General features: G+C 43.0%; 2 protein-coding genes across 3 annotated transcripts in view; one reads left to right on the plus strand and one right to left on the minus strand.

Moving 5' to 3' along the window:
* The first annotated feature begins 248 nt into the window (after positions 1-248).
* INSM1 (INSM transcriptional repressor 1) lies at positions 249-1,742 on the plus strand. Its single transcript, XM_077812072.1, has one exon. It carries the CDS (start codon positions 249-251, stop codon positions 1,740-1,742), a length of 1,494 nt encoding a protein of 497 aa, XP_077668198.1.
* Positions 1,743-5,187: 3,445 nt separating this feature from the next.
* The window catches only part of RALGAPA2 (Ral GTPase activating protein catalytic subunit alpha 2), a 304,928-nt gene continuing 282,636 nt past the window's right edge, over positions 5,188-27,479 (minus strand). For both annotated transcript variants that reach the window (XM_077814154.1, XM_077814153.1), the window contains exons 39-40: positions 19,829-19,868; positions 5,188-15,060 (exon numbers count right to left, since the gene is read on the minus strand). In XM_077814154.1, the coding sequence (XP_077670280.1) occupies positions 19,864-19,868 (5 nt within the window). In that variant the 3' untranslated portion in view covers positions 5,188-15,060; positions 19,829-19,863. The remainder of the gene's footprint in view (positions 15,061-19,828; positions 19,869-27,479) is intronic.

Genomic DNA, 27,479 nt, shown 5'->3' on the forward strand with positions numbered 1-27,479 from the left:
TCCGGGCAAGGGCAGACGGGACCCATTTGCGGGGCGCCCACCAGACAACAAGTGCAAAGGGGGACCAGCAGCAGCGGCACGTCGGGGGTCTGTCCCTCTGCTGCTGAGCCCGGACTGGATGGCAGGAGCAGGCAGCAAAGCCTGAGCGAGGCAGCCGGCTGGAGCCAGACGCACAAGCCTTTTGCTGCAGATCCGCGCCCCTGTCGCCGTCGCCTCAAGTGCCTTCCCCGCCGGCCCAACCGCCAAAGATGCCCCGGGGGTTCCTGGTGAAAAGGAACCGGAGGGCCACGCCGATCTCCTACCGGGTCCGTTGCGGCCAGGAGGGTGAGCCTGAGCTGCTGCTGTTCGCCGGCGGCCAGCAGCGCTGCTCCCAGCCCCTCCCCTGCGCCGGCCTGGATCCGGCGGCCCCCGCAGCGCCCCGGGAGCCGCCGCCGCCCCCGAAACCCGTGCAGTTCGGCACCCCCGAGGCCGCGTGCCAGGCGCTGTACAGCCCCACCCGGCCGGTCAGCAAGGAGCACGAGAAGAAATCCTTGGAGCGCAGCTTCAACCTGGGCTCGCCGGTCTCCGCAGAGTCCTTCCCGGCCCCGGCGGTGCCCAGCACCATGGACTCGCTGCTCTTCGCCCCGGCCGAGCTCAAACTGTGGGTCTCCTCCTCCAGCCCCGCGGAGACCAGCGGCCCCCAGCGCAGCACCCCGAGCGACCCCCACAGGGACACCCACTGCAGCGCCCAGGGCATGCCCAGCAGCACCCACAGTGACACCCACTGCAACGGCCAGGCGAGCGCCGGCACCCGCAGCCTGTCCGCCCTGCTGCCCCCCTCCGCCTCCTCGGGCCGCCCCCAGCCCAAGCGGCCCCCCGCCGGCTCGGAGCCCGGCAAGCACAAGCCCCCGGCCGCTAAGAAAGCCAAAGCCATCCGCAAGCTGAACTTCGAGGACGAGGTGACCACGTCGCCGGTGCTGGGGCTGAAGATCAAGGAGGGGCCGGTGGAGCCGCCCCGGGCGCGGGGGGCGGGCGGGCCGGGCCCGCGGCCGCTGGGCGAGTTCATCTGCCAGCTGTGCAAGGAGGAGTACGCCGACCCCTTCGCCCTGGCGCAGCACAAGTGCTCGCGCATCGTGCGCGTGGAGTACCGCTGCCCGGAGTGCGACAAGGTCTTCAGCTGCCCGGCCAACCTGGCCTCGCACCGCCGCTGGCACAAGCCGCGGCCGGCCCCCAGCGCCCCGCCGCCGCCGCCGCCGCCGGCCGCCAAGGCGCCCGAGGAGCGGCCGCCGCCCAAGGAGGCCGGAGGCAGCGGCAGCGAGCGGGACACGCCCAGCCCCGGGAGCGGCGGCGGCGGCGGCGGCTCGGAGTCCGGCTCCGAGGAGGGGCTGTACGAGTGCCCCACCTGCGCCCGCCGGTTCCGCCGCCAGGCCTACCTCCGCAAGCACCTGCTGGGCCACGAGCCGGGGCCCGGCCCGGAGAGGCCCGGCCCGGAGGAAAGCCCCAGCCCCGGCCCCGGCGCCGGCCCCGGCGCGCCGGCTGCCAGCGAGTGCCACCTGTGCCCGGTGTGCGGGGAAACCTTCCCCAGCAAGGGCGGCCAGGAGCGGCACCTGCGCCTGCTGCACTCGGCGCAGGTCTTCCCCTGCAAGTACTGCCCGGCCACCTTCTACAGCTCGCCCGGCCTCACCCGCCACATCAACAAGTGCCACCCCTCGGAGAACCGGCAGGTCATCCTCCTGCAGCTGCCCGTGCGCCCCGCCTGCTAGGCCGTGCCTTCGCCCCTCCTGCCCCCGGGCTGCAGCCTGGCAGCTGCCTCGGACCGGCTTCGCCCTGCAGAGCCGAGCTCTCCAGGACCCCGGCTGATCCCCCCGCCCCTCCTCCAGCGCCTGGTTTATTTATAGATGAAAACAAAGGGGCTGGGGGGGGGGGAGTAATAATAAAATCCACTTGTGCCAGTGTCTCCTTGGTGGTGATTCCTCCGTCCTTGCTACTGTAGCTCAGTCTCTGAAAAGCAGCCCCTCTTTGATCGCTAGCGGGATCCAGGTCCCCTTAGGAAGTCTCTCTGGTTTTCCTCTGCCCCCATCTCTCTGTGTACGTAGCCTAGGGGTTGGGTTGGTTGTTGGTTTTATTTTTATTTTTTAAAGTCAATCTCGAAGAATAATGCCTTTATATTTCACAGGCTGTAAACTGAATTTACCACATGATTAGCTTTATTATGGCTTGTGAACTGCTGGAAGCTGGCTTTACACCCCCACCCCCTTTTATGTGAACAAATAAAACTGCTTCATTTTGTTTTCTTTAGTATAGCCACAAATGCCTTGACTCTACTGTTGATGGTCTCCAGAATATGCTGTAGAAACTGCCTTAAATATTACCTGCCAACTTTCTTTTTTCGATTGTTTGTCCTTAGCGAGGTAGAATCACGAGCTGACTATATGTATATGTTGATTTGAGTAATTGTTATTTATTCTTTATTTATTTATATTATGAAGATTGATATTATTTGATCGTGAATATTTTGATGCGCTTTTCCCCTTCCCCGTCCTGCCATTTCACTGTGCATTTTAGAAGAAGATCTTGTTCTAAAGGGATCTGCTAAAAGGTTTTAACTTTTCTACCTAGAATAACACACAATCTTGACCATTTTATCCTGCTCCAAGGGCGCAGACAGCTCTTGTGCAACCGACAGCTCTTACTTTTAGATGCAATCTCTTTTCTACACACATTATTTTCTTAACTGTTAGCTATTTATAGAATGCTTCAATAGAACTGTTTCAACTGTATAACTATTTACTATTCAAATAAAATATTTTCAAATTCAAGTACACATCCTTTCACGTCTCATATTTCTCATTAATCAAAGCCTTCCTACTTTTCTTTAACGAAGACTAATCTATTCATTTAAGCTTAAAAGAAGGAAGAGCTTAACAGAGCCCGCTGTGGTATATAAAATATCACTCTGGTGATTATTTTTCACACACCCTCCTTTGAAGGCGCTCTGAGTGACTTAGCAAGCTAAAACCTAGGCAGCCTAGTTACACCTTCCCCTACAGCTTTAAACCCACCAAGAAGAACGAAGCTCTTTAGGCATTTGCTAAATCATTATTTCTTTGAGCGCGCAGCTTGGGAGACCAGAGGAGTTTGTCTATCGTTTGGTAAAATTACCAGGAAGCAAATTACTGTAAACCAACGCCTTACAAAGGGGAAGGGCTAAAGATGAGGTCAGGCTGGCTGATCCCCTTTCTCTTGCTAATTGACAGTTCCTCACCGAGGGCTGCCTCATGGCCTGGGCCTGAATCAACCAATACGTTAGCTCCAGCCCCAAATCACAAACACAGTAGAGCTAATGTTTTTTTATTAAAAAAACCAACAGCCCTCTGTTGTAACGATCAGCGCTAGCATATGGCTTGTGAGCGCGCTCAGCTGATCCGTGGCGAAGGTGAAAGTGAGCGCTCCAGACTTCAGCCATCTCAACTTTCATTTCACTAGTGCCAGGGTCTAACCACCAGCATAGCCCCATTGCAGGAACCTTCACCCGCTCGGCTTCGGGGCCCCAGGTGAGAAAGTTTACTCTAAAGCACTTCCTATTCTCGCCTCGCGGGGGGCGGGGGGAGCTAGATACATGCACTGCCCACCACCTTGAAACCACTGGCCGAAGGGTTTGGAGCCGAACAGAAACAGCGGGAAATCACGGTGGAGACACTCTCAGGGTAAATCTCACTTGTTTTGTTTTCCCCCGCCACCAGCAGAGCGACTGCCCTTAACCCTGGCTGGAATTGATTCTCGTCAGGGCTAGTCCTTTTAGCTGCGTTTCTGTTACAGTCCAGAGCGCACCACAAGCAAACACGCGGCTCCCTCCTTCATGTCCCTTTTCGCGGCTCGCCCACCTGCCATTAACCTAGCGCCCCCCCCCCAAGCGGATTCAAACACCCAGGAGTGAAGCACGGAGAAAATAGCATCACCCCCACAAAGGCGACCGCCTTGAGTCCTGATCTGCAAGGGGCCTTGCAGTGGAGACCCACCCTCCAGGGGAGCTGCATTCACAGACTAGCCCTGGCGCAGAGCAGCCTAGATTGCACACGTACTCCCAACCCCCTGCCCCAGCCCTGCATACAATTTCTCGGCCCAAAAACTTTGCCCACCCCTGGATTACACTGTCAGTATGGGCATTGTAGGCTGACTTCTGAAAGCCAGTAAGCAGGACAGTGTCTACACTGACACTGAGTCGCTGTAACTACTTCAACCGTATGTTGCTCATGGAGGTGAAGTTATACATAGCAGGGCAGTTATGTCGGCAAGAACCAAATCTAAGTGTAGACACTTCCATAGTAAGGTAGACCAGACCTCAGTTGCTGGGGGTGCAGGCTCTGGGGTGGGGTTGGGGATGAGGGACTGCAGGGACATGTTTCCACTTCTGGGAGCTGTGCAGAGCCATGGCAGGCAGGGAGTGAGGGGGCATTCTGGTAGAAAACCAGACACTTGGCAACCCTAACACACGCCCCTAGAAAGTGCTTTTCTCATCTCCATGCTTCTATTGCCACATTGTAATCAGTCTCAGATAGCATTTTGGGGGCGTGATCTGTTGCATCTGGAAAATTGCATATTCAAGCCATAAATGTTTTCTTCTGGCATCTATAAATGGTGAGCAGATGGGCCTGAGGGTGAGTGTTGACATGCATCTTCTTGTTTTATGATTTGTACATAGTGTTGTTTGATTATTGAGATTTCCATGCAACCTATCAGTAACTGCCTTTCCTTGTTGTTAGGTGCACGTGCCCATGGTGACAAGCCAATCTGGTCTAGTGAGAATGCACACCAGGATGATATTTAGGCACATATCCACTGATAAAGTACAGTCTTCTGCAGCATCCTCTCTCTCAGGTACTATGTACAGGTTTAAAAAAAAAATCCAAGGGTGGGATTTTCAGAAGTGCTCAGTGGTGTCCTAACTTTGCTTCCACTGCAGTCAAATGGGACCAATAAATTAGTTAGTGCGCCAGAACAGTGTAAAGGGGCCTTAGGGTAACTGAGAATTAAGACTTAAGTGTTTTACTATAGAGTTTACAGTATAATTTAAATTGTATTTCATTACTTGGAATATCACTGGTTTTCTTAAGGCTAGTTTTGGTAAAGTATCAGCACATTTGGACTTGATGCATCTAGCGCATTTCATCCAAGCATCTCAAACCTACACACACACACAAAGTCAGATTACAGTTTTAAATAATTTTAATGAAACTTAGTTCACTGTAAAACTCACATAACAAAGATTTCAGATTTGCATCATAAAAATTTTTGATATGTTAACAAGAAGGATGGGCACTTCAAGCATGGGTTTTCATCTTACAGATGTTATAATACAGGTAAATGCACCAAAACAGGACATTGTAGCACCTGCTTTTTATAACTGAACAGATGATCTTATGCAGTCTAAGATATGTATAGACATCCCAATGTGACTGTACTTCTGGATTCTGATTTTTCCATTATTGTTCAGCATTGAAGCCAAGTCAAGACTAAAACCATGCAGAAAGGAGTTCCACATCTTCCATGTAACCCCACTGCAGAATACAGCACTCTCATAATCAATACATTTTGCCTAGTGACATGTCAGGTGAGGTAAGGTAACATTGGAAAAGTTTTCAGAATGCACCCTTCAGTTATGAAACTTGATTTTAAATGGTTCTCCTGTAACAGTAAGTGCCTACTCTCCAGCGTAATACACCTTTGCCTAACATTACTTTTAGAAAAGGATCAGTTACTATTTCTAGAAAAGAGAAAACTACTTTGAAGCTAGCATAGTCTAGTATAAATAAACACATATTCAATATTTTTCACAATGCCCTGGGAATTTAAATGGATTAGTGCAAAATGTTAATTTTACATCACCTTTCTTCTTAAGTTAGAAAGTTGACTTCTTTTTCCTTAATCTACACACAAAACTATTTCAAAGCAAAGCAAAGCTTCTCTCCTATCTCTTAATTGCCTGGCTTTTGTCAGTTTAAAGCTGAAAGTCCACTAGAAGTTTGGATCACTGTAGTAACTGATGACATATCTGCTGTAACACCAAGGTATAGCAGAGTAGGTTAACGGCATACATCAGCGACAGTTCATACGTTGTTGGGTTAAGCCAGCATTTTACTGCCCTTTTCTATAGTTTTTCATTTGTAAATTAAATATTAGTTCAAAAGAAAAAAAACCTCAAAATGTCTGGCACCTCCATCTGGTGGGTACTGAGATTCTTTTTAACAATGCTATTTACTTGGCAGACTTAAGAGGTTTGGTCTATTGTATACATTTCTATTTAGGGACATTTATGCTATTATCATTAATCATACAGGCCCTGATTCAGGGTACACAAATGTTCAAGACAAGCACATACTTAAGTGCTTATGTTCACCTTTACTCTGTGAAACATTTAAAGCACAAGTAGCCCCACTGACTTCAACGGAACTTCACATGCCCGATCCAAAGCCAATTCAAGTCTATGGAAAGAATCTGCATCAACTTGAATGGGCTTTAGCTCAGGTCCTCTGTCTGGTGGCAAGTGTTTGTAGGATCAGGTCCATAATCATTAGAGGACTCAGTACTGATCTTCACTATCTGGGTGATCGTTTAAGCAATAAGGATCATGATGTGGGTCATTTCTCAGGGAGTGATGTAAATGGGAGAAGTTAATGGCCTGAAGGACAGTTAAGAGACCCTAGGTGATCATTAAACCTGAGCATCAAACTTATTGCTATTTTGCATGCTGAAAAAGAAAAGAAAAATCTCATGGGTGGAGAGACTTGTTATGGATCAAATAATGATACAGTTTCAATTGGAACATACAATTAATGCCCTGTAAATTAGCCAGCACTGCATTCACATTACAGTACTGTTCATCTTACAGAATTAGCGACTGCTCACCTCTGTGCAAGTGCACTAGCTCAGGCATATGGCAATGTGGACTAGAGTATCTGAAACCATTCTTCAGCTGTTCATGTCTTTTGACTACTCAAATGGATTAGTTAAGAATGGCCATAGTGGGTCAAACCAATGGTCCATCTAGCCCTGTATCCTGTCTTCCAGTGACGGTTGCAAAATGCTTCAGAGGGAATGAACAGAAAAGGGCAATTTCGAGTTATCTATCCCCTGCTATCCAGTCCCAGCTTCTGGCAGTCAGAGGTTTAGGGACACCCAGAGCATGGCATTGTGTCCTGGATCTTGGCTAATAGCCATTGATGGACCTATCCTCCAGGAACTTATCTAATTCTTTTTTGAACCCAATTATAATTTTGGCCTTCACAACATTCCCTGGCAATGAGTTCCACAAGTTGACTGGACATTGTGTGAAGATGTATTTCCTTATGTTTGTTTTAAACCTGCTGCCTATTAATTTCATTGGGTGACCCCTGGTTCTTGTGTTTTGTGAAGGAATAAATAACACTTCCTTATTCACTTTCTCCATATTATTCATAATTTTATAAACCTCTACCATATTCCCCCTCAGTTGTTTCTTTTCTAAGATGAATAGTCTCAGTCTTTTTAATCTCTCCTCATATGGAATCTTTTTTGTACACCTAATCATTTTTGCTGCCCTTCGCTGTACTTTTGCCAATTCTTATATATCTAACATTAACCCACCCAAATGTAAACATCAAAGATATTTTGGAGCCATACAAGAGCAAGATACTCCTGAATGAATGGCGGGCAACAACCTCCTGATAATAGGCGTGTTTCTGATGGGAACGTTGACATATACCAAGACAGTAGTAACAATGTTAAGACCCTGATCCTGCAAAGACTTAATAGGTGCTAACTTTTGACTTAAACAGGTGTGCAAGTTTTTGTAGGGCTGGGGGGTCTCTCCCTTTTGATCAACTAAATCTCATGCATGTTACATGTATATAGGGAAAGGAAAGGTGAGATTTTCAAAAGCACAAAGAGAACTTAAATGCTCAAATTCCATTGAGGAGGTGGTTTGCTAACTGCCCTTTGAAAATTTCCCTCTTATTTCTTAAAACATATCAAATATTTTTTTTAAACAAATTAAGGTCCCTGACCTGCAAACACTCGTGTGTGAATAGCCCCACTGAACTCAGTGGGACTACTCGTGTGTAGTCACTCACATGTGAAAAAAGTGTGCACAGCATCAGGGCCTTCATCCCCATCAGTACTGGAGAAAACAAATGTTTTACACAGTCTCACTAACAATTTTACAAACAAAATGACTTTAGAATTCATCTCCTGCTGTGTAGGATTAACTTTCCATTTCAGTATCAAAAGTTCACCCAAAGGCTATTTAAAAGAGAACTCTCTCACCCCCTAATCTCTCCAATATAGACACTAGGGGGTCCTTTTCCCCACCAACAAACAAATACCCCCATAGCATTCCCATTATGACTGAGAGAACTGATCCCCTTCATTTTCCTATGTAAACTCTCTGTAGAGTAAAAAATCAACAGTAGAAAGAGATCATTTTGAATGTTCATGTAAATCACTCTGCAACAAGGTGTTATGAGGCTTAGAAGAGGAGGAACTCTCATTAAGCATTTCTTACACTGAATGGTACATAAATAACGTCTTTGGGGGTTGGTAATGGTCTGTAATTATTATTAGCAAAATGCTGCAAAACCCCCTTCAGAGGAAGCTGAAGATAATGCCATTGTTGCACAGCCTCTGCTGGTTCAAACCATGCCAGAGGCTACGGCTGAGAATGCTTGCCAGGTTCAATACAGTGAGAGTGCTCTCATGAGGGCCTCACTTCTGCACTTATCCAAAGGGCCATTTCTTTGAAAATATTGATCAAATGTACTTACTACTGGCAGCTGAGTGCTGCAATGAATGCTCCTAAATATCATCCAGAGAAAGGGTATCAGTGGCAATGCTGGCTCTAAGTTCAGTAGTCAAAGATCCTTTGGAGGAGGCGAGGCTTACAGACAGCGGGGGGAGGGGCAGGGGATGAAAAAGGAGCAAATTTCAGTCTGAATTGCCTATGTGCATCAAGGACAGCCATCTGTGTGAATAAAATATGTAACATTCCAATGAAGAATCATTTTGATTACCTTGAGTACCCTGTCTGGGCCCAGTTTGGAACTCCTCACTCAGGCAAATCTCTCTCTGACATATGGATGGTTAGGGGCCTTGCTGAACATTTCACTTGAAGGCAATCCAAGAGCTATACAGCTTTGCCCAAAAGGGGAGAGAGGCTTTGCTAATTGCAGCAGATTGCATTTTGGACTTTAAAGCATTATGTCAAACATTATTAGTTGATGATAAGGATCAGACCCTGTATTCCTAGTGAATACACCTTGCTCCCATGAGGAGTTCTTATCAAGTCTGATAGGGTGAATTCACCCCTGGGGACTCTCTTTGATTTTGATACGGTCACACGAGGGATGACTCTGACCTTCCTTGTGTGAGAGTTGCATGACTCAGGCCCAAAACAATCTGAGAAACCAACTTTCTCAATCAAGTTCTAAGAGGAGCAAAAGTTGTAACTGCCCTATCCAGTGAAAGTCACCAATAGGGCTGTTTTCACTTTCTCCCAGAAATCATCCTAGCACGTATTAAATGGCTTCAAGCAAGGCAGTGCCTAAGAAGCTAAATAATCTGGGACATGGTTTCTGAACAATCACAGGATGCGACATGAGTGCATCATTTGTGCACGGGATTACACAAGTGTGCATTGTGGAGTTTGTACCTTCTTCTTTCATTCAATCTCAAACTAAAAGCACAAATGCAGATGTGATAACATTTCAAAGCCTTTTAAGGGCTGGACTGTGCTTTCTAAGCCATTAGCCACACTGGGGGACTGAGGAAAGGCTCCAGCATAGCACGAACCCCAGATGGAAATTCAACTGGGGCTCTGGAGAAGCACATGCTGCAATGACACATTGCCACTCTGTTTAAAGGTGCAGCATGTACTGTGCTCCATGCCAGGCCAGCATGGTTGCCGGGAGTGGGATGCTCTTACCCTTCACCCTTTTGGGAAGTTAGTATTGCTGTCAGCATGAGCTGGGCACAGTGCCTATGCTCTCCACTGGGATTGTTCTTGGCCCCTGCCCAGGAGTGTAAGGGAAGGCAAGGCTCTCTGCATCATCACATCTTTGGGCATCTTTGGGCACTGGCCCTTAGGTCTGATCATCACCTAGACCGTAGACTAGTAAAGGATTAGTGTGGTACGTGACACGTTGGAATCCAGTCTCAGAGGGGACAGTTTATTTTCTGAAATTCCACTGTTTGACTTTCGTGAGGATAATGAACTGGGAAGATTGTTTGGTATGTTCAGAGACAAGAAAATTACAAAGCACAGCCATTTCCACTTCACCTGCTTCTGCACAGTTCCATATACTGGACATTACAAATGGGCCCAATAGGAGAACATATAAAAGATTGAGGCTCTTCAAGCATCCTTTTCTAGTAAAAGCAACAGGAGCCCTGACTTTATAACTTGTGATAAAAGCAAAGCCACTGTTGTGGAAATATCCATGTAACCAGTTGTATATTAGGAAAACAGACTCCCTTCCTAATGAGCGGAGACGTTCAAGTGTTGTATCTTATTGGTTCCTGGAGGCATTTTTAAAAGACTCACAATTCTCCTGCTTTACTAGAGGATGCAAAATTGCCCCTTCACGCTGAAGATTGCGGCATTTTGAAGGAGGGAAGCTTCCTGAGTTTTCTAAAGATACCATGATTGTTCCCTCCGTTGTTAGAATACAAGCATTTACAAAAGAAATATTGCATAAGCACAATTCACTTATATTATATGACTACCCTTACACTTTGGGAAAGGTATCTACCCAACACACATGAAGGTATATCTAGGTTATATATAAAATTCCTGGATGTCTTGTTTTTGTAAATTATCTTACTGACAACTGAATGGTAAAAATATATCCACTACAGCACCTTAGCCAAATGACAAATGGAGTTGCACTATGGTAATAAGGTCTTGCATCACAACAGCACACACTTCTGGAGTGTTTTATTTCCCCAGTTAAGGGTACTATGAAGCAAACTGTCAAGAGAACTGGAGTTGGAGAGAATTTTCAGCCACAGCTGTTGTAGAGTTTGGTCCAACACAAACTGAAAAATATCTTTAGTCTCATGATTTATAAAAGGTGACCCCCTCACCCCAAAGTTTTACCAACTATTTTTAGACACTAGTATTATTGTCACTGTATGCAAGGGTTAATTGGAGGTCTTCTCATGTCATCAGATACTGAAGATGTTCTGGAGATTTCCCTTGAATATTGAAATGAGCATATTTGTAATATTAGTTTTCAAATTTCTAGGAAACCTTATGGAAATACAAATATTGTTATGATGGGGGCAGGGAGTGAACTGTCCTTAGATTACATGAAATCTAGTTGTTGGTGTTTAATTATGCCAAATGGAACCTGGACTAGGCAAGTATGTTGCCGGGTAGCTGAACAGTTTTCACTGATAAAAGCTAAACAAAAACTTCCATCTGTCAGAAGCCAGCTCATTTGTAAAGTATAATACACTCTTACAAAATGGGTCTGATCATCCTGTCAGGTGACTTCTCAAGGACCTGCATGTGCAGATGTGATGGAACAGTCTGGTCCCCTGTACTTTTATGGATTAGCAGTGTACTTGTCTGTCTGTCAAGTCTACAATAGGCCAAATTCACCAGTGGCTTAAGAATGGTGTAAGCAGGACAGAAAAAAGGTACAACTCTTTGGTATTCAGCAGGAGTCCAATTTACCCTCCCACATCCTACCTAACATCCTCATGTTAGCAGTTCTTCCTGCTATACAGCCCATTCTGCTACTCAGCTTCAGTTACAGGAATGCCAGATCTGCATCAGTTACATTGTTTTACCACTTACACCAGATATGTAACTTATTTCACCATGGAAGTCACTAATGAAATTGTTCGGAGCTTTCCATGAGAATTGCATTTATTTATACCAAGTCTGAATTTTGGCCAATAGCTCTGTTCTCTTAGCCAAAATGCAGGTGGTCAAAAATGGTGCAGGTAAGCAAATGACACTCTATTGTATCCATATTCATCCAATGCATTCAAATCTACATTTATTACTGCAATACTGGAAATAAAATCCATTGCCACAGGATCAATGTACCTTGTTTTAACTTGGCATCTAAACAAAGGACCAGAGTAGCTGTATATATCACAAAGATACATTTTTTACATTTAACATATTTTAAATCAGAATTATGCAGTGAACTGAGATTTAATAGATTTCTGAGGAGTTAAGAAAAGGGTGTACTTGTTTGTTTTATACTACCAAAACCCTCGGATTCTAATTTTCATTTTTTAAAGAAGAAAATACACTTTTTTATAACAGGGAAATAATAATTCTGCGCTTTCATTCTTCCTTGCATTAGAGATTGGTGTCGTTTTAGAAGGAAATATTTTGTCTCATTCAGAAAAATGCTCTTTGAGCTACTCCACCTGGTGTGTATTTGACACACATTTTACTGGGTAACTAAGCACAGTAACTCCTTACCCAACAATGATTAAAATGAAAACACATTAGATAATGCAGTACACATTTTTTTCTAACTTATTTTATAGACACACAATCAGAAAGTTGCAAAGAACAAGGTTTGAACAGAAAGTCAAATGGCAATCAGAAATGTCAGCAATTCAATTATGCTCTGTGCCAGGAGGCTGGCTGCATTTACCTGTACATGCTAGCTAGTGTAGACTATGTACTAACATCACAAGTAACAATTTCTAGTTTCTGCTCTGGATAATGAGTGCATCCCATTTTAATTTTTCCTGATAAACTGGTTACCACTAGAACCAAATAAACTAATACAAAAAGTCAATAACAAAATGCCAAGCTATAACTTATTACTGTAAAGATTTATCAAATAGCATTCATTATTTACAGAGAATAAGCACAGATCACTGTGAACGTGAAAATAAACATTCACTTAATGTATACACAGAAACTGAGTGCAAAAACAAAAAGCCCAAATAAAAATGGCGACCCAATGGTGCATTTAGCTTTACTTAAAGTAGCTCCCCTTCAGTTCAGGTAAGAAGTCACATTAAGTTTTTCAGGTGTGCATCCAGCTTAATAAACACAAACAAACAGAGACTATGTTAACTAGACCTGAGGAAGATTAGGAAGATTACAGGGGTATGACACAAAAATCAGACATATATACTAACACTAGTAGCCAAAATGTCAAAAAACAAACTTACGGTAACGTTAGGTGTCTGACAACTGCCCCCTGTCTCTCCATCAAACAAAAAAAGGGTCAGGAAATTCAGTTTTGAAACTCCGCCATTTCATACCCTGTTGTTCCTAGGTATTACAGCATTATTATATGGAAAATCAACTTCTGTTTAGAGACCTTTGCAATACAAAGTCATAATGGATGACAGAATTTCAGCCTTAAATCTGAATTCCCTACCTTCTATTAAGTGTTTAAGTGGTTACAGTGTGTGTCTCTTATTTTCCTTGCTTTTATGGTAATATTAATTTTCTAAAAGTACAAAAATTTCCCCTTAACTCCTCAAAACCACTATTCACTGAAATTGTACTGAGGTTTTTTTATATCCAAAACATTTGCACAATATGCAGATCACCAAAAGAACACAATGTAATGTATCCTGGGAAGGTTATTACAATATCTAGGACTAACTAGGGATACTTTAATTTGCAGATTATTGCGCTGTTGATGTGCTATGTCAGTGTGGCTACTGAGGATGTGTACTGGCTCCCAGTTGCACAAATCTGGTTGAAAAGTAGTTATTGCAAATGTGCAATATTTGCTTTTCTAAATGAAATCACTGGTCATTTTATTTTTTTCACACAAACAGAAAAAAGTGATTAGCTCACATTATGCATTAATCACATGCAACATTTCATATGACAAAATGACCCTATGTCCAAAGATAGTGCTGCAAAAGAAGATTTCTATCAAAAAATAAATGGACAGACATAAACTAAATGGTCTGAACCAAACTGTACAGGTTAACATCTCTAACCTGTATTACATTTTACGGTATAAGTATGAATCTTTGTTAAGATACCAAAAAAGCCAAAACCGCAAACCCTTAAATTTACCAGCATTGGCATGTGATGGTTATAACCAACAATAAGAGAGAGAATGCAGGGGTCCTAATTCTGCTCTCTGGTATGTTAATATGCAGCATCCCACAAAGGGCCCAATCCTGCGAGGGTCAGCGCAAGCTCAATTTCAGGATTTTACTAAATGAATGGGGACATGCACCCTTGAATAAAAGGGCAAGATTAAGCCAAGTGACTTTAATCCAGGTCTGGTGATTTATGCAATTAGCAGCACTTTCCTAGATTACAAATAAATTACTTAAAACAGCTATCTGATACTTATGGTTTTTATGCACAAAAACTGTACTGGGGTATCAATTCAAAACAGAAAAGGAAGGGAGCACTTGATGACATACTGAAAAGCACCCAAGTCATTCACCCACACTTAAGGGAAAAAGTCCATCATGTTTAATTAAATGAAAACTTGTTTTCCATTTAGACAAAATTTGCTAATATACACACAGGTGTTAAACTATCATTGGAATGATTAAACGATCAACACAATGAAAGTAAATTAAATAACTGGTTTCAATACTTGCTTTGCATCCTCTTCCTGTGACAGCTGTACTTGCATCTACAGATTCTAAGGGAAAATAAGTGAGTTACCCCACATCAGTTAAATGCCTCACACACTGAAAAAGATCCAGTTTTGACATAGTTATTTTGGTGACAACAATAATCAAGTGTAATGCATGACAGGTAAATCAAGTGATAGCTGTCCATCAATAATTTAAGTTTTGCCACATAAGGGAACTGTACACTTCCTTATATGCTCATCCAAAGCATGTAGCAATGTTCTAGTGATACAGTAAATTATTTTATTCCGATTTTTTTTTCAAATTCCCTTGAATAGGCTTCCCTTTCCAAAGTGCTTTAATTTGAAGATTTGCTGAGAGCACTAGCAGAGCGCCGAAGTTTCCCAGAGGCTTTGTTTTTCGTGGCATTGGGTAGTGTTGGAGAGGTCTGCTCTGCTAACTCTATTCCTGTGGTTACAGTAAGATCAGCACTTGCACTCATAGTGAGACAGCCTGAAAAGCAAGTGGGCAAAGAAAATAAAAAAGTATTATTAGAACAATAGAATGTGTCCAATGACAAAAGTGCTTCCTAAGATACAAAAAAGAAACCAAAATTCATCCCGTATGACTCCACTGAATTGACCAGAGTTGCACTAGGAATATGTTTGGCCCAAGGAACCTAACGGTTAAGAAGAATGAGCTTCTCATACATGGTAAGGAGGCTAGTATTGGCTGCTTCCAGAGAAGGTAACAAAAGACTAGGTTGTGACTTGAACTAAGTGCCCAGGCAGGGGAGGTTGAACCTTCTTTACACCCCTCTGCTGGCTACCCAGACCTTGAGACTGAGAGTGCAGGAATGAGCAGATGCTGCCTGCGCCAGCTCCTCCCCCACCCCAGAGCAGGTGTGTGGGGACGGGTGGAGGAGTGGGTAGAGTCTTGGCTCCACTCTCTCAAAGCGCTGGCCAGTTCAGCTGAGCTGGCACAGAGGCTATATAATTTACTGCTGCCCCCTGAAGCAAGGAAGGAATTGTGTGGGACTCAGAGGAGTGTTTCTGGGTCACAGTGTCTCTCGGGTCTACTCCTAGGTTGGTGCTTCAAGGTACAATATAGCACTAAATCTCCCTCTTGCACACGTATTATTAAAAGTGCTAGTTTTTGTTTTGTGTTTCACTGAATGGCTCTGCAGTATTTAATTTCTCTGTTTCTGAGGACTGAAAATTAGTTTCCTTACTATTACTATTTCTGATCATACTACAACAGTAAGGTGCCTTAACTGCTAATGCTGAAGAGAAAAAAGCAACGTATTTTTAAACAATTCCATTAAGGAAGCCGTAAACGAAATCACCATAATTTCTGTTGTATTCAAGAAGGCTATTTAAGAACTTTATGCAAAGCTTAGCAAATCTCTGTTGGCTACCATATAGTCCACATGTATTTACACATTGTTATTTTACACATTTAAGTTACAACTCATTCATTCCCAAAAGGTGATTACAACTAGAGGTCAGGACCAAATAGCTTGTCTGAATGAGAACAGATGAGGACACAGCCATTAAACTCAAAAGTAAATGAATAATATTAAAGCATGTGTGCAACTCTTGTCTTTCCCCAGTGCAATTATAATCATGCTCTGAGGAATACAAAAATGCATGCTGCAACACAGTTCTGTTGTTGCTACTGTCGTTTTGACTTGTCCCAGGACATTTCTGTAAGCGTGAATGCCATTTCATCAGCTCTCTCCTGGTGCAATATTTTTAAACAATGGTATAGTTCTCCCTGTAAATCCTCAATACAAATATTTTTATTAGAGATGGGACTGAAGCAAAGCCCCTTATCCAAACACCTCCAAACCTCTGGGGATGGAGGAGGAAGAGTCAGAATCCAAACTCAAATCTGGATCTAAACTTCACAGTTGGCCTCTATGTCTATAAAGGGCTAAGCATCCACAAACTTCAGACCTAGAGCTACATTTTTCAGCGTAAGCCCATCTCTAATTTATCTACATTTTATATTTTCAGATTGCTCCTGTACCTGGATTTAATTTACTTGTGTTAAGATAACGTTTTACATGTTTATAGAACCTTGCATCCCGAATGATCCCAAAATGTTGCAGATACTGTGCACAAACCCCACCACTGAAATGCATCTGCTACTGAATTACATCTGCAGTGGAAGTTGGCAACCAACTGGTTGAATAGCACACTATACAACAGCGGGAGGAGGGAAATAATTGGCCCAGAAACCATAGGGTAAATCATGCCCTTATGAAAGCTATCAGGAAATCCTTCATGTCCAAGAAAAGATGACAGGACATCAGTTTGTAAGGTCTTAACTGAAAGATACCCCTGTACTAAACTGCATGATATTCCATTTACCTTGGAAAGACAAAGGACTAACTTGAGTCTGCTGGGATTTGAACATATGGTTCTAGGTATTTTAAACCTGATGCTAAGGGCCACTAAACTACCTCATCCCATCCCTTCTTGTAGTGACCATAAAACTAATGAGCCAGACTCCCTTGCATACTATGGATGTGTAAAGGAGCTGTAAACCCAGTCTAACGGGTGTTTTGCTTTGCTGAAGCAGTGGAAAGCAGCCTCAGCGCACTGGTGAACCTAGCCCAGTATGTTTCTAAACTAAAGCATTTTCATTTGAATCATTCTTTCCTTATGCTTGACAGAAGGGACCCATTCTAATGATTGCAGCTAGCATTTTAACCATGACTCCATGGCTTTAATTTCTCCCTGAAGGGGTTAAGATATTTTACAGAAAGAATATTTCATAAATTATAAGTTTAGCAGACAGATTCTCACAAATCAATTACACAAAAAGCAACTCCCAGTGGTGTAGCTGCAAGCAATCCTGGGTTGTCTTCTGAGTGCTTCTAGAAATTCAGCTGCACCACTGTGAGCTAGATGCCTGTATTAATCTTACTTCCTCTCAGAAGCAAAGTCTGGAAATGCAACAGCACAGTCAGTGTCTCAGTTTGTTTCCTTACTGTAAGGTTTAAAACACAGCACTTATGACAAGAGTGAAGCTTGTAATCATTAAATGCAACTATGTTACTAAATATCATTCTAATGCATGAAAAAACAAAAGAGAGGACAATTCAGTTGCTGTTAATCTGAAAGCATTTACTGGTCATTTGAAATTCTTAAACTAATTAACAAACCCGATACTCACATTTCATATGATAAAATATAAAACTGGTAAGTAAAAAGTCAGTTAACTATTTCGAGCAGAAAAAAAGCACTTCCAAATAAGTGAAAAATGTGATTTAATATGCAAAGACATTTTCTATGAAAAATGTGGACCTATTAGTTTTGGCTTAGAACTGGAAAATTGCTGTGTTTTCCCTAAGAAAGAAAGTGTGTGTGTGGGTGGGGAGGATGGGATGGGGGGATGTGCTGTATTTTACATTCCTACAGCTAAGCAGAATGGCAGATGGTCAAAATAATACAATTTTCACCAAACGGGCAAGCTGAAGCAATAGTCATGCAAGCTCTCAACAATACAGGTCCTGCACATATGAAAAGCAGGGCAGTTCAAACAGTGTGTAAGAAGGCATAGCCACACCTAAGTATTTAGAATCATCCCCAACATTCCTTTAGCCTTTGGAGTTTGTACATTCCATCAGTCAAAACTTTCTTCTGGCAAGTCCTTAACTATGCAATCAACCTTGAAGGTCCCTCTAAACCATCTTGATTGATAGGTAGACAGCAGCTGCAGAATGAGCAAGTAATAACCACAAAAGATAAAGGCTTTCATACAAATATTGTAATTCCACTTGCAAGCTGTCTGGCATGAACTCAAATTACTTGGCCTTCTTCTAGCAATGGAAGCTTGGAACTTTATTCAGATAACACACTCTAGCCCACTTAACTATGCACCAGTTTAGTGACAGGAAACAGGACAATACCCACATATGTAAAAATAAACAATACATTAATGTAAAGGTTACAATGAGATTTCAAGATTTTCCAACAGTCCAAAGGAGGTTTATCTAAATTTATATTCTAATTTTTTGGGGGGGGGAATAGGCAGCACAAAAGTTCTAACTCATCAAAGCAATTATAAAAATGGCCTAGTAAAAAAGTCCATCACTAAATAATGAACATTAGCGTCTGAGATTCTGATTCATAGATGGCTCCATTTTCGCCCTCTGAAATACACAATTCAAACACAAACACCTACTAAAAGATACTCTAAGCCTAAAATCCTCATTTCAGGTAATGTAAAACAATCAATCATTTATAAGCATGGAACACTTTTTAGATGATACAATGTGGGTTATAAATAACCATTCATCAATCCACTGAGCTTCTAGTTTGACAGGTTATTATTTAAAGGCTCTGGGGTTGCATCCATCTGTGAATCAGGATTCAAGGAGTTAATTCAGTGTTTCAAGCCCTCTTTGCCTAAACCCAGGCTACCGCTGAGCGTATCCAGCCAGCATGCTGCTGTCAGGCTGCTTCCTTCCATTCGATCAGTGCATTGGAAATTGCCCAGACAAACAAACAGAACCGAGGAGCCTGCAAAGGTCACACCTGGCGTGTGGCCGGCCGGCCTGCCTGCTCTCCGGGTCCTAAACCGCACCCCCAATCACCAGGTTCAGGGCACTCTGTGTTTCCCCTCTTTTGTTTTCTTTTCCTCCCCCAGCTGTTCCATTCAGAGGCCCAAGTTCAGCAATCTGCCCTCCCCAGAAAGGGAGGCCCTTATTAAGCTGAGCTAACTCAAAGGGCCAGCACAGCACGTGCCACTCCTTATCGGCCCCATCTCAAGATCCTATTCCATGGTGCTTAGCCAACAAAAAAGTAAATGGACTTAACTCCCATTGGCTCCCCTGCAGCAATTCAAACAAAAGTGCAAAGCAACAAAGACATTTTCCACTATGGCAGGTGTTGGTGTCAGATTCCGCCTGCAGCAAACAGGAGCAGAAGAAAGAATGAAAAAAAAGTATGCGCTTCTCAGACATGCAGGGGGATGCTAACAGGGCAGGCAGCCGGGCTCTTAGAGCTGTTACTCAGAGGTGAGCATAGTCAGGGTCGCTCTTTTCCAGCACAGAGCTTGGAACTCATGTTTTGGGGGAAGAAAAAGAGACCCGGCCTGAAGATGAGGTGGGACTGCAGTGAGAGAGAGAGAGAGAGAGAGAGAGAATGAACCACACAAACCAAGAGTTGTTTCAGCTTTATATTAGCAACAGAAGGAAGGAAGGAAGGAAGCTGGTTAGTAAATCTAGCGTGATGCCAGTGCGGTAGCCTGCTCGAGGTGTCACTCTTACCTTTGTCAATTACCGTAATGAGACCTTTACATATTTTAATCTAAAGGGAAAAAACAAAATCATATAAATAAAGGAACAGCACACCTACTGCTCTGTTATGAGGCTCATAGACATTGCTTACACCCATTTAGTTGTGCAAGAACACTGTGCATCTTAAAGCAAACTAAACATTCAGAAAGTAACTAAGATATCATTCATAAGTGGAAAATAATGATATTCTTTAAAGTTCACATTAGTGCTGTTATCTGGCGAGGTGTAAGTGGGAGGAGCGGACCCACACTTCTCTCCAATATCGGTTGAAATATGGAGAAAAAATTTGAGCACACAATTATTTCCACCCAGTTTAAGGACATATTACATGCACATTACTATGAAATTATAGACATTCTAGTGCTCTGTTCCTGTCAGTCAATTAGTGGCTGTATAATTTCCAAGAGTGGTAAACTCTGAAGTTTCATGAAGATTTAAATAGCTTTTACCTGCTGGTCAAGTTAAAATCAGCAAGTGATTATATAATGTTAAGCTCTTTGGACTACATTTTTATAATGTAGAAGCCCACTTGTGCATGCAAAAATGCATGTACAATTGTGTGCATGGGTGTGCATACAATTTGTACAACCACATGGACAATAAGATATTTGCATGAACAAATGATGATTCAGATGATTCTGTGATCATTTGCATAAGCAAATACTTGATTTGTGTGAAAAATTATGATAATTGTATTGTGCAATTGCACATAGTTTTTGTGCATGGATCTCAGGCTTTATATTTCTGTTGCTTTATGTCTAAAAGGGGATTACAACAATCAGTTTGTAATAAAGAGGAAAATTATACTTCTAATGAATGGTTTGTGATCCCTGGAAAATTAAAGGAAGTCAGTTTAAAATAATTCAAGTTTCTGATAGAGCACCCTTTAAACTGCATGTAGATTTTTTTTTAAATCCTTAAAAAAAAAATAAGAGATTTTTCTTCTCTGCTGATATTTATAAGGCTCTTTCCATCTGGGGAGGAAGGGCAGTCCTGAAAGCAATACCAATAAATACGCTCTGTCCCATTCCTTTTTACCCCTCTCCCTCCTGTCTATATGACGGCCTGCTGCCTCAGTTTCAGCTTTTCTGCTAACACCCTCTTGCATTTGCTGTGGAAGAACATACATATGAGCTCTCCTAGTTCATGAAGGTGATTTCATCCCCCTAGAATATGAGACAGGAAGTGCAACTGACCAACACCAGAACAGTGAAACTGACTGGAAGGGATGTTAAACGTACAAAATAAATAAACTGAAAAATACTGTTTTCTCTGTGATCTCTCTCCATTCCAATAATTTTAGGTGTTAGTGTAAAAACAGATGCATGTTATTCAGTGGAAAAATGTGGTTTTCAAGTTGATAGCATCCTTTTAATAGTATCTTCAACAACTACATTTTAGATGAATATAGTGCATGTCATCTCAAAGAGTTTGATAAATGGTATACACACAAGAAATTCAGTGCTGCCAACCATCAACATTTTTATCATGAGTCTTGCAGTATTTGGTGTTTTTTCTGAAAGCCCCAACTCATCTCATGTTATTAGATGAGAATCTCATCTTTCATTTAAAAATAGTTTCTAGCCCTCATTGGTGCTAAGAAAACTTGGAAAATGTGAACCCTAAAGGCTCAAATACCAGAAAAACAAATGAAGAGAACCCCCACATTTTTATTTTAAAAAATTCTGATTTTTAAGCAAATCTCAAGATTTTTTGAGGCCTGACTCATTATGTTTGAACACAGGGGGGAGGGGTGTTTGGCAAAACTGGCAATTGCTTTATCACTAATATCTCACGGGTGGGAGGGTAAAAGGAAGCAGAAGATGGACAATCAGACAGCACAGTACAAAATGGGGAAATTTTGACCAAGTTGACAAATCTCTTTTTTCACAAGAAAAGCTTGCAGACTTCATCTGAGTGTAACTGATAGAGCAATACCTGCCTGAGTCTGCGGAAAGCCTGGAACAATAGTTCAGGTGTCTAATGGGTTGTTAACTCTGACACCTGTTGCGCTGTGGGCAGCCCTGACAACACCCTCTCAGCAGTTACTTGATCATAGCTCTGCTGAGGTGGTGTTGGCAAAGCAGTCTCTGCTTTGGTGGGTAGCGGTTGAATTCTCCCTAGCTCTCGGATGGAACTCAACCTGCCAACATAGGGACAGGTGGTGAGAGCAGGGCCAGGCCTACCTGAAGAGAAGTGGTGGAGAGCTCCCCATCACATAAGTTTATTGGATTGCTCTTGCCCCGTTCCAAGGAAGGCCAGAGCCATGAGGGGGCCTCATTTAGGGAAGTGCCTAGGATCCTTGATTGTCTAACTCTAGTCCTGCAAACCAGTAGTTCCACGGTGTTGCAGTATTTTGCACCTGATGTTTAGGTATCTAAGGGTATGTCTATACTGCAATTAAAAACCCATGGCTTGCCTATGCCAGCTGACTCAGACTAAGGGGCTGTTTAACTGTGGTGTAGATGTTTGGGCTCAGGTTGGAGCTCGGGCTCTATGACCCTGTGAGGTGGGAGGGTCCCAGACCTCAGGCTGTAGTCTGAGCCTGAATGTCTACTCCACAATTAAATAGCCCCGTAGACCAATCCTGAGCCAGCTGGCACCAGCCAGCCATAGGGTGTCTAACTGCAGTGTAGATATATCCGTAGAGTCTCTCTTCAGTGCAAAAAGTGTGTTCTTAACTTGGGTTACAATAACAGTGAAGACAAGGCAACTCTGCTTTCAACTCGGATTAGCAGCTCTAGTTCAATCCAGGCTCCTCTATAGGCTTCAATTCAAACTGTTAACCCAAGTTTAAAAGCCAGCTGCCGTTGTCTTCACTGCTATTTTAACCTGAGTTAGCTAACCTGAGTTAAACACTCATTGTTTGGAATGAAGACATACCCCAAGTCATCTTTTTTCATTTTATTACATCTTTATTCACGTCAAACCAATAGAAATAGGTTAGCTATCTGCCATTCTCAACCGACTCTTGAGTCTTGGTTCTGAAACTTTCTTGTGAACTCTTCTTTCCTTCTCTTTTCTCACTTTGGTATAAGTGTGTGATTTTGGGGGGTAAAAGGATTCTTCTTATACCAATAATACTGACATTATCATCTGTCCATTTAGTGCATGATAGTGTCTCTTCCCCCAAATAATTTTTAAATCAAACACATGCTTGAAATAAAGCACGTCATTTTATAGGCGCAATGCCTGAATCAAAGAAAAAAATACAGTAACCAAGGAAAGAATGCTCTAAGAATATAGATGGACTGCAACTTTGCCTCAAACCTCTTTCACTTGACATTGAAAACCTTAGTTTTAAAATATTAAATGCTAAAAGTATTGAAGATACATTTCCTTGGGGAGGGAAGGCAGGAGTTTCCCAAAAGGGTTCATCGCTGGGAAACAACAGGCACGTGTGTTTGGTACTGAAAGGAATAAGCTGCGGACATGTTCTCTCTCTGTCTGTCTGTCCCTTTTCACAGCAGCATCTGAGGGAGTTTGGAGTGTGGCTGTGTGTGTGTTAAGAATGAACAAAAAGATAGAGAACAACAATATCTCATCTGTAAATTCAACCTTAGTCCCTTATTCCTGCCACTCCTCACTTTCCATCATACTTATATGGCTCCCATTACTGTGGTATCCACCCTTAACACATTAATAATCACAACACTCCTGTGAAGTAGGAAAATACTATTACCTCTATGTAAACACGGGGGAGGGGGCGCTGAGGCACAGAGAGACTAAGTGACCCACCCAAGGTCACACAGGAAACCCATAGCAGAGCAGAAAACTGAACCGAGGACTCCGAAGTCTGAGACAAACACCCTGACCACTGGGCTAGCCTTCCTCATAAGTTATTCCATGGTGGTGGTATTTCATAGGTGGCTGCCTCAGAAGTGTGTTCCAGGTTAGGAACGGTTATCTACCCAAATATCCCTGCCCAGATTAGAAGAAGATTGTCTTCCCTTCAAGGTTATAATGCAGTGACTTTAACTCAAAACAATTCAAGACTCATAAGAATATAACAGCTGCCAGACTGGGTCAGACCACGATTTATCTAGCCCAGTATCCTATCTCGGACAGTAGCTTGTACCCAACCTTCAGGGGAGTGTGCAAAACAGGGCAATTATGAAGCAATCCACCTGTCTTTCACTCCTGGCTTCTGGTAGTCAGAGTTTTAGGTCATTCTGAGGAGGGGGTTGCATTCCTGACCATCTTGGCTGATAGCCATTGATGGACCTATCCTCCATGAACTTACCCAGTTCTTTTTAGAACCCAAGTTATACTTTTGGCCTTCACAACATGCCATAGCAATGAGTTCCACAGTTTAGTTGTACGATTTGTGATAAAGTACTTGCTCTTGTTTGTATTAAACCTGCTGCCTATAAATTTAGCCAAGTGCCCCTGCTTTTTGTATTGCATGAAATGGTAAGTATCAGTTCTCTATTCACTTTTTCCACATCATTCATGATTTTATAAATCACTATAATACCCACCCCCTTAGTTGTTCCTTTTCTAAGATGAATAGCCCTTATATACACCATATATTTCCAGTGTGTGTATCTTTTTTCCCTTCTGACCCTTTCAACATGTGGCATGTCAGGCAGATCTTCTCCTTTCAGATGTCTTGTGTCATGGCCCCCTCCCTCCCTGACTCACAGCTCTGTTACACTGTTCAGGATTCTTTGATATGCCTGACTTTTCAGACTTGACACCCTCTTCCCCTAATTGTACTGGCTTATGGTATCTCTAAAGAGGGAGATTTTAGTCTCTCCGTAATGTAAGGGATTAACAATTTAGGTTCCTATTTTTCAGAACATCTTTGGGCTTGCCTACAAAAACACTGTGTTTGCGGCAAGCTGGGGTGCAAATATACCCTGCACTAGCCTGCCAAGCAGTAAGGGTCAGTATGGACCCTGCTGCCACATGCTAACCGTTCACTAGTGTGCTTTGATATACCCCACTTTGAAATGGGAGGAGATCAAAGCACACTAGGGAATGGTTAGCGCACAGCAGCAGGGTCCAGAGGCACATACTGCACGGCACGCTAGTGTAGGGCAGACTGACACCCCAACTGCCACATACTAAATGTTTTGTAGACAAGCCTGTTCATAAATTGAAGTTTCTTTGTAGGAGTTTCTGCGCTGTAATTGTTTCTCAGTTGACCCTCTCACCTTATTACCCAAAAAGGTGTCCCTCCCTCCAAGGGCCTTCTGGTCTTTCTTCTGGACCAATAACCATGATTTCACATGATGATTGTCCTTGCTGGACCTGTTAACCTAATCCCAGCATACTGTCTGTCTTACATCTAAAGTTTAGAGAGACAAAGCTCATAGAATTCTTATCTGTCTCAACATTTAATTCTAACCAAATATGGATTATTCACAGTTTAAATGTAATCTGTCACATATCTGGGGTAATTATTAAAATACAGTTGTAAATGTGCCTTGCTTTAATTTCCATTTGAGATTGGAATTATGCAAGAATATAAACATTTTTTATGATGATCAGATTTATCCAGTGATTCAAACGTTTACAAATAAAATTGTTATAATGATTCTGACACTTCTAATTATAGAGTATATTGGGACAATGGAACTGAGATATCTGCTTTCTCTACAGGAGAAAGACTAGGGCCAGGTCTAAACTACAGACTTTTGCAGTATTAGCTATGTTAGTCAGAGGTGATGATGTGTGATATAACTGACATAGCTGTGCCAACAAAAGCCACTAACATATAAATGGCCTAAGATATTTAAGGCCTATGAACTATTCCCTGGTACTCTGGGAAAGAACTAAAATCACTTACCCGAAACTATGCTAAGGAGACTCCAGTGCACTTTGTTTTGAGAGCTGGCCTTTTGTCAATAGGTTCTAAGATTGATCAAAGCTGCATTGTTTATGAGGTAAGATTGCTTGGGTAACAAGAATACTGAAAAATCTCTGGAAAAAAGACTGCTATGGACTAGTGCCTAAGAGAGTGTAAATCAGGAATAACCCATAGTTGGGATCTGTATCGATTCTGTCTTTCCTTTTCTTTGCCTTCCTTTATTTCCTTCTCTCAAGCTATCAGTCTAATGGTTGTCATGTCCAATGAACCTGAGGCCATGATGTCTTGTAGGTTTAAGAATGGATCCTAGAGAGTTCTGGATTTGGTCTTTATCTGCTTATCTGACACCATCCCCACTGTATCCTGCTACTGGGAAAGAGGAGAAAACTTACTCTAACAACTGGACTTTGCCTCCAATCCAGCCATCCAGATTGACCTAAGATGTACCAGGGAGCCTGCCTGCCAGAGAAAAGCACAACTCCTACCTGAACTTGACAACAGTCACTACTTATCTACTTCAGCTGGACCATAAAAAGGAGTACATATTTAAATGTTTTCCTTTTCCTTTCTCTGTTGTCCAAGTTTGGCTGGGGAAACTGATTGGCAAAACTAACATCAGAGTGTTTTGGTTGTAACTGGGTAAACATTTCCTTCATTTAATGAAAAGATTGAGAAAGAAAAGCTGGGTTTATAACATGCAATGCTTAAGTAAATAAAGACACAAGGATTAGCATCGGGGCGGTGTGATACAACATGGCCAGAGGGCAGCAGGAAGCCTTATTCCCTGTAGAGGGAAGAAAGTTTGCTATAGATTAATTAAAACACCTGAAGCCAATTAAAGCACCTGAAGCCAGTCACCTGATAAAACCTTCCTGCTTCATTCAGACAGGGGAAGGAGTTGAAGCAGAGTGGGTTGGAGGGAAGCAGAGGAGAGTTTGGAGAAGTGCTGCGGGGGGGTAAGAAGACCAAGACCCTAGGTAAAGGGATGCCTGGTTTGTGCAGAGGGAGGGTAGGAAGCCCCACAAGCTGAAGGGCAGGAGAGGGAAGTAGTCCAGGAGAAGGAACCACTAGTTCAAGCGGTTTACCGCTATCCCTAGGGCCCCTGGGCTGGGACCCGGAGTAGAGGGCTGGCCCGGGTCCCTCCCTCTCCACTCCCCTCCTCTAGGACACTAGTGGGGCAGTTAATACCCCAGTTCAGGGGCGAGAAACGGTGCCCTGAACCCTTCCCAAAAAGTGAAAGTGTGAGTAATGCCGGCAATTTGCTACAGCAGTTACTAAAGAGTTTAAAGCCTTAGACTATGAGAAAGAACCTTAAACTATTCTATTACCCATTATTTGTGTTACCGTCGTCACGGACCAGGACATCACTGTGCTAGGTGCTGTACAAAAAGCCAGTCCCTGGCCCAAGTAGCTTCCAATCTAAGTATAAGATAAGAGACAACAGATTGATACAGACAGACAGGGGAGTACAAGTAAACAATGTGAGAACACTGGTCTGGGTGGCAGTCAGTGGTCTCTGCACATCAAGAGCTTAACCATTGTCTAGTTTTTTGTAGGATATCAGGGCAAAGGAGAGTGCTAAGGAAGGATCTGAAGGTGGATAATGAGGTAACTTTGCAGATTTTTATGGGAAGTGCCTCCCATGTGCTTTGGGCAGCATGAGAGAAAGCACAAAGGTGCTTGTTTGAAATTTTAACAGGTGGACAAAGGAGTCCAGCATCATGGACCGATCAGAGGTGAGTATAAATAGTTTGATAGCAAATGAGAGATGATAAGTAGAGTGGGGATTGACTGTGAGGGGCCTTG

This window comes from Eretmochelys imbricata, chromosome 3 (assembly GCF_965152235.1).
Source record: "Eretmochelys imbricata isolate rEreImb1 chromosome 3, rEreImb1.hap1, whole genome shotgun sequence".
Lineage (NCBI taxonomy): Eukaryota > Metazoa > Chordata > Testudines > Cheloniidae > Eretmochelys > Eretmochelys imbricata.

Coding starts and splice junctions, on each gene's coding strand:
- INSM1 (XM_077812072.1), top strand. CDS start 249: ATGCCCCGGGGGTTCCTGGTGAAAAGGAACCGGAGGGCCACGCCGATC.